Genomic DNA, 7,668 nt, shown 5'->3' with positions numbered 1-7,668 from the left:
TCCAAAGGCTATAAGTACTCTGGGATTCGGCTGCTTTCTTGGCCGTGCAAGTTTCGGTTGCTAAGGAACCACAGAAAGCAGGTAATACATCAGGTCAGCTGTAGCGTGCTAGCTCTGAAAGCTGCTGCGTGACCGAGATATGAGCCGGTATATTCAGAAGCAGCGTGTTTCACAGCCTTAACAAATTATGCCAGCATCAGAACCATGTCGGTAGTAAATGGATGAGGTTAAATAAATAACGCCAGTAGTTTTAAGTTGGCACACTTGTCATCCTATAAGCTTGCTAACGCAACCGGCTAATAACTTGATGTCTCACGGGCTGCATCGTGTTACGAAGCTAGCTTGCTTCCCAACTACAGTCTGTAGATTTACCCAGAGAAAAAACTATCTTCTGAATAAATAAAATCTGTGCTGCCGTTAATGCTTGAGATCATTTTTAGCGACCGAATACGTTTTTTCCTAAAAAGAAATGAGCGATCTGCGCCACCACGTTAAAAAGCTGATTGCCTTGGATATTATTGAACACTCCAAATTGCATTTTGGTTTTGAGTACATTTTTAATTGAACGCTCTTGATATTTTTTTAGAGTATACTCTTAACTTGCTAGCCCAATAGAGTGCATGACAGCGCTGTCTTTGCACGGCTTTTGATTTATTTTTTTCAAGAGTTGTTGCCACATGATGAGGTTCTGTGAAACCCTTTGGTTTGTAGCATGTGGAACTAGGCTAGCAATGTAGCACCTAGGTTTGTCACGAGATGGCAGGCTGTGGAGGCCAAATCTGAAATCCAGCAGTGGTGGTGTTTCATCAGTGGGTGCTGGGAATGTCACTAGATGATTTAATTATGGCTAAGGTGGTATGTACACTGACAGTTTATTCTGTTTCTATTGGCATTGGTTTAGGTATTAAACGTACTTTAGCCTTTGCACTTTTAAACACCAGTGTAAATGCTACAAGGCCATGCATTTATTTTAATTCAACAGTCATATGGTCTTCTTTTTCTTTAGTTTCAGTTTGAGAAGTTGCTTAAAGATTTGTTAGATTTCTGTTCTCAAGCCAACGTGGGTTCAGTGACCTTACACTGGCTTAAAAGTACTAAAAGGAGATATCAAAACAATGTCACCAAATGGCATGCGCAATGCCAATGCCGTGTGGCCTGCTGCTTTCTGTCCGTTTTAAGTGGGTCTATACAACCTGGTCGGTGCTTTCTCTTCTTTGCCTAGCATAGGTACTATGACATATTTCTATTTTCTAACCCCTGCCCCATTCATCTTGTGCCCCCCCATCCCCCCCTTTCCCTTTTAGTTTCTCCCTCCCCCCTCCATTCTTGGCAGCACCCACAGCTCTAGGAAGTAATTGTTGGAGTTTATGGGACCCAGCCAACATGAATAGCCTTTCTATTACCCCTCAGGTTTTCACTTTGTACCTATCCTAAAATATCAGTATTTTAAGCTCCTTGTTTTTTTAATGGGTGCGCACTCTTTATTTGATGGAATGTGAAGTCCTCTTTTGTTCTGGGCCTCCTTAGGTCCCCGTGTGCTCTCTGCCTTTGTGAACATGAACCTCTCCTTTTCATGTGTGAAGTGAATGACGCAGCTCACAGATCCTGGCTTAGTTTTCGTGCAGAATTTTGCTATTGGCTTTCATGCATTTTATTCCTCACTCTGTGGGTTTGTAAGATACTGTTTGAGTATTTTCTGCGTTAATGATTGTTCTGGTTAATGATTGTTGTTCTGTCTTGTCATTGAGTTCTAATCTATCGTTCGGTTTCTTCAGGGTGGCATAGCCATGAGGATGGTATAGTAAGGAGGCTGGTCAGCATGGCTGGTTGAGGTGTGGAGGGGGGCACCACAAACCACGCCAGGGTTCTGACTGAAAAAAATTTCTTTACCCTTGGTGGATCTACAGTCTCCATGCATCTCCTTGGACTGCAATCATGGTTACACTTATCACAGAGCAGCTCCGTAAGCAGAGTTTAGAGGAACCTTATCACAAGGCTTTCACATTCAATGCCAGTGTGGTAAGTTGATGAATAATAAGCTGAATTGACCTTCAAAGTAACATAGTTGTGTGTTTTGGCTTTGAAAGTAAGTTATGTTTGTTATAGTCTCTGCCTGCAGTGGGCTCAAGTCCAACCATTTCTTGGAGTGCTGGCAAAACAACACAAGGTAAGTCAGAAGAACTTAGAAGAAAAGCATTAGCCATTATCGATAGCTACCTTATATCTTTGTTTTTTCACTCTTAGAAGCCATTGCAGCCACACACCAGACATCCAAAGCACAGGTTTTGGCTGACTCATGTGAACCTTGGCTTCGCTCCCGCTCTGGAGAGCAACTCCAGGGACCAGAGGTTTCCCTCACATACAACTCCTTCCAAAGTTCCCCTCCGCCACCCCCGAAACGCCACTGCCGCTCCCTCTCTGTTCCAGAGGATCTATCCCAGTGCCGCTCCTCTTGGCACCCAAGTGCATCAAAGGTCTGGACTCCAGTTAAACGGGGCTGCCACAATAGAGGAGCATCTAGTTCAGGCTGTAGAGCTAGTTCTTGGCTTCTTTGCGGTCCCAGTTCTTCCTTCACCTCCTCCTCATTACACTCATCTTCTAGCCCTAACTTCTTCAGTTTAGCATTGTCTTCTGACTCTTCTTTATCATGTGGCTTCCCGTGGGATCCCTGTGATACGCTGAAAGGAGCTTGTTCTGCGTCCCTTGCAACTTCCTCCTCTTGCTCTTCCTCACCAGCCCCCCTGGTTTCTCACTCTGTCCTGCATCGTCGCTTTTCTCTTTCTCCTGTGCACATTCAGATTGCCTCTGTGGCGTCCTTGCACCCCCAGCCACCCCAAGCTCCTGTTCTGGCACACAGCTACTCTGGCCCAGAGCATCCAGCCCTGTGTCCATCTCCCACTTCAGCCTGCAGTACACCATCCTGTTGTAGGCGGGACCTGCACCCCGCACTGCCACGATGCCACTCACAGCCCTGCGACATGCGTAAACCCCAGTTAAAGAGGCGCCATGACCCAGATGTCCTACCTTGCCCTAGGCCAGGACTGGACTTCAGCAAAATGACACAGGTGAGAAAGGTTGTTCAGGGGTGTTCCTGAAAGATTGTTCAGTCATCTTCTTCTTAATGCACTATATATATTTATATTTTAAAGCTTCTGCATTGTATCTATTCACTTCCTCAAAGCTATTGATACCATGGCATTTTCCACATGTGGTTTAGGTCATTGTTCACAAATTTTAATGTATTTTGTTGAGATTTTATTTGATAGACAACACAAAGTAGTGCATAATTGTGAAGGATAATTATTTTTGTTATAAATTATCCAAAAGGTGTGACTTGTTTGTATTTAGTAGCCTTAACTCTGATGCCCCTAAATAAAATGCAGTGCTATGAACTGACTTCAGTATAAATACAGCTGTTCTTAGTGACTTGACCGGTTTTTGGAGAACATTGGTAAACAAAGTGCATCATTAAGACCAAAAAAACGCAGACTGGCAAGGGGTGAAGTTGTGGAGAAGCTTGGATCTCAGAAATCAACTGAAAATAGGGAGGACATGACATAGTGTAAGTGTAAACTTACCAAGACATGGTTATCCACCTAAACTGACAAACTGAACAAAGAGAGCATTAATCAGAAGAAGCCAAGAGGCCCATGGTAACCCTGGGGGAGCTACAGAGATTCTCGGCTCAAGTTGCAAACTATTTGTTGTGCTCTTGCAGTTTTAGACTTCATTGAAGAACACACCAGAACCCCGAACGCACCATCATTTAGCTGATGAAATTTGGTGGCAGTGTTGTGCTGTGAGACTACAGTTCTTCTGCATGGACAGGAAAACTGGTTGGAGTTGATGGGAAGATGGATGGGTCTGAATTAAGGGCAAACCTGGACGAATAGCTGCATAGGTGGCTAAAGGTTTGTGCTACTAGAATGTGACTGCTGCCCCACTGTCCGTCACCCTAAACATGTAGCCAGAGCTACAATGGAAAGGTTTATGTCAACACACATTCATGGGTTAAAACGGCCTAGTCAACGTCCAGACCTAGTTTCAACTTTAAAATCTGTGACAAGACTTGAATTGATTTTTTTCTATGAATCTGATTTTCATTCTGATTCAAGAATGAGCAAATTTTGGTGTAAGCCCAAAAATCCAGATACACACCACATTTTTCAGATTTTTATTTGCGAATCATTTTGGTTCAATTGCACAATGCACTTCACTAAATTGAAGTTTGTGGTTTTATTGTGAATATATGTGAAGTTTAAAGGGTTTTAATCTTTTTGCAAGGCACTGTAATTTTGGGTCAGCAAGACGTCCGTATTACTCCAGCATTCTGTCTACAGTTTCTCTCTGCTAACCAAACAGTTCTAGTGCAACTTAAAATTGGGATAAAGGTTGCAGAGTGACAATATTTAGACATTGAGCACAGACAGGAGTGTGTGTAACCTAGGCCAGAGGTTTTTCAACCCTGGTCCTCAAGACACACTGCCCTGCAGGTTTTAGATCAGGGGTTTGCAGCTCCAGTCCTCAGGGGGCCGCTGTCCTGTAACTTGGTCCAACACTTGTCCTTCGTCCAACACATCCGAGTCAGTCAAGTTTTGCATAGATCTGTTAAGGATGCCATACATTAGATTCAAGTGTCTTGAAGTAGAGACAAATCCAAAGCTTAGAGATTCTCACCTGATGGCCTTTTTTGTGAAATGTGCACTTATACAAAACCCTAATTTTGCTTGATGGATTGAACCGTCCTTCAAAGCATTCAAAGCTTTGGATATTATTTTATAACCTAACCCCGGTTTAAACTAGTCACTATGTCCCTAACCTATCATTGTTTTTTTTGGTCTTTATGTTGCGGAGGCCTTCACAGAACAGCAGTTATTTGCACTTGATTCACCCCCTCTTTATTTGATTATTTCTTTGATTTAATTTTGGGAATCTTCTTTCTCCTGTGCAGATGGGTAATTATGAGAGCTTGGTGGGTGGAGCAGGTGCCGGCATATTTCCAGTTTCCTCTCAGTCAGAGCAGCGCTTGGCCTTCTCCCCTGCTGAATTCCTGGGAAGAACCAGCATTGGCCCACTGAGTGAAAGCGAGGAAGAGGAGGAGGACGAGAGAAAAAGGACTGTTTTAGCTGTTGGAAAAAATGTTTTCTTTGAAAGAGACTATACAGATTTGGACTTGAGCCTCATAGAAGAAAACTGACCATTATTTGGTGCTTACAGTATCTACTGCAGTCATAACAATGTAAAGCACACATGCAGGCTTCTAGAATGGCCTTTTGGGAACAATCTACTCATAATGTCCAGAGTTAATGATTAAGAGCCATGGAAGTTGGAGCCAATTTCCAGTTAGATTGCAGTGATTGTGTGTTAGCTCACTTTTCAGAGTTTCACAATGTCAGTGCTTGCCTGTTCAACCCTACATAAGGGAAATGCACATGAGCGAAGAAGCAGTTTTTCATATGAACACACTTTTAACCATTTTGAATTTAGTCTTAATATTATCCACTGCCTCTTGGTAGTCTTTTTACAGCCTGATTATTGCTACAAAAACTTTCTGCTTAGATTTAAATGGTCTGCACAAGCTGTCGCCATGTGCAGAAGAAATCCATATCTTTGTGCTCTCCTGTTTATTTAACAGGAGTCGTTTCAGAATCCACTTCAATTTTTTTGAATCCCCCTCTAAAATGCTTCAGTTTTTAGCTTCTGTTCTTAAATGGAGTTTGCTTCTTCAAAGGGAACGCTTTATTTTTATTGCTTAAGTGACAATGACTAGGCAAGCACGCTCCTCAAAACTATTGATTATACTGTTAACTTTACCATGCCTTAAGCCTAAAATACAGTCCTTGGTACTCTGGTCCCCTTTTCACAGCCAGGCATGTTTACGGTCTCTGTTTGCACTCATTCTGATATTTTTGAATGCCTGGCACATAAACTACAATAGCTGACAGATTAACTGAATCAGGACTCCCTGTTGCACACAGTAATGTTCTGTACAGCAGTGAAAATGAGCACAGGTTCCAAGTAGATGTGACCAAGACTGGAGTAATGCAAATGGTTTTGTGGCCTTTGAGAAATGATCTTTCATGTTTTCAGATGGAAAAACTCCTGTTGCACAATGTATGTATGAATAAAATTTAATACCTTTTTTTTTTCAAAGGTTTTTTTTGTTTGTATTTGTTATCTTCCAATCATCTATTAGAATAAGTAGAATATCACTTGCGCTATCTAGTGGTTAAGTGAAGTAATGAAGCCTATCGCTATTTTAGATGCGTGAGCATCTTTGAAAAGGAGTGGTGTTGCTTGTTTAATATTTGAGACGGCCAAATTACTGTCTACAACAGAAATCCAGTCAAAAATTGGCTAGAAAATATTTATACCCTTGGCATAGGCCAGGAATTTGATTCCCGCTGTATTATATTTTTGTGTGAAAAGTATATTTTTCTTTAAAGTATTACACTATCTTTCATTTAGAGAAGGTGTTATTCATACTTCTACTAAAATAGTATAACTGAATATTATGTTATCTGAAATTTATTTTAATACATAGATGGAACCAAAAGAATAGAATAAACACTTGCTAAATTTAGCAGTGGTTTTAGGTGTTTATTGCAAAGAATATTTCATCTTTTGGCCAATGCTCCTCCTTATACAGTAGCATAAGTGTAACAAGTTGGTTATTTTTCTTAGCTAGTGTACTTGCCTGCTTAACAGACCTGCTGCTTGTCAACAATGCAGTAGGTTTAAAGGACTTCTCTTAAAAAGTAAAGTTTTTTTAATTTTTACTCCATGATTGTTTATGATTTAAACAACTAAATGTATTTTCCAAGCAGCTGAATTTGTGCTTATTGTAAAAGGGGAAATGTGTACCAGCCAGCTGAATGGCAGTGTGCAGCAGCAGGTGGGGGAGGAGCAGGGCAATGTCATTCTGTGCTCCATAAAGGCGGAGAAAACTTGGGTCACACCGGCACTTTCCATTGCATCTTTTATAAAGGACTTTTCACCATTAGGATTGCATGGCAGGAAAATAACACTTTGGAAATCATTGCTTATTAAAACCCTGGCATACTTTCATACCGCTAACTGGCTAATGCCTAGCATAAATAAGAACAGAGGAGTGTCAAGCAGGTTCAAATAGTAGAGATAAGATATAGGAAGAATATTTAAAAGAATATCTACATGGAATTACAGTGGCAGTTTTTGTAGGAATGCAAACCTGGTTGAGCCCTTACTTCTGCACCCAAAAATATGAAAAATGCTAAATGCTCTTCATGTATTCACAAATGGAATAAAGGTTTCATTAATTAGTTTTTAAAATAAACTCAGTTTGGTGTAGAATAAACAGTTTAGGCATTTTAGATTTTTAACTAGAGGTGACTGACTGATTTTGTAGGTTGCATGTTCTCCTTGTGCATGCTTGGGTTTTCTCCGGGTACTCCGGCTTCCTCCATGATCCAATTCCATTGGATGCATTGTCTGTCCTATCCAACATTTTTCGTCGATGAATAAACAAGACTAAAATACTGTAGGGAGGTGAAATTGATCAATTGTTTATACTCACTTATTCTTGCAGAGTGGTGGAAGGCCTGGTGCCTATCTCCAGTGGTTTTTAAACGAGGCGTGGTACATCTTGGACAGGCCACCGGTCCAACACAGGGTAACACAGAGACCAAT

At 41.3% G+C, this 7,668-nt stretch overlaps 1 protein-coding gene across 2 annotated transcripts; it reads left to right on the top strand.

Moving 5' to 3' along the window:
* The first annotated feature begins 13 nt into the window (after window positions 1-13).
* On the top strand, window positions 14-6,142 carry LOC124860772 (protein FAM53C-like). 2 transcript variants are annotated; one of them, XM_047354332.1, is made up of 5 exons: window positions 14-81; window positions 1,776-2,019; window positions 2,107-2,167; window positions 2,248-3,065; window positions 4,952-6,142. In XM_047354332.1, exons 2-5 carry the CDS (start codon window positions 1,936-1,938, stop codon window positions 5,195-5,197), a joined length of 1,209 nt encoding a protein of 402 aa, XP_047210288.1. In that variant the 5' UTR covers window positions 14-81; window positions 1,776-1,935; the 3' UTR covers window positions 5,198-6,142. The 2 variants fall into 2 exon arrangements, with proteins under 2 accessions (XP_047210288.1, XP_047210287.1); XM_047354331.1 differs by having other exon boundaries at window positions 15-81; window positions 2,245-3,065.
* The last annotated feature ends 1,526 nt before the right edge of the window (window positions 6,143-7,668 follow it).

The sequence above is a fragment of the Girardinichthys multiradiatus genome, chromosome 23 (assembly GCF_021462225.1).
Source record: "Girardinichthys multiradiatus isolate DD_20200921_A chromosome 23, DD_fGirMul_XY1, whole genome shotgun sequence".
Taxonomy (NCBI): Eukaryota; Metazoa; Chordata; class Actinopteri; order Cyprinodontiformes; family Goodeidae; genus Girardinichthys; species Girardinichthys multiradiatus.
This window is presented reverse-complemented; position numbering and strand designations above follow the sequence as displayed.

Bases quoted from the DNA above. Each gene is read 5' to 3' on its own strand.
- LOC124860772 (XM_047354331.1), top strand. From the start codon at position 1,936: ATGGTTACACTTATCACAGAGCAGCTCCGTAAGCAGAGTTTAGAGGAA. The intron at 2,020-2,106 runs GTAAGTTGATGA...TGTTTGTTATAG, and splicing joins TCACATTCAATGCCAGTGTG to TCTCTGCCTGCAGTGGGCTC. The intron at 3,066-4,951 runs GTGAGAAAGGTT...TCTCCTGTGCAG, and splicing joins ACTTCAGCAAAATGACACAG to ATGGGTAATTATGAGAGCTT.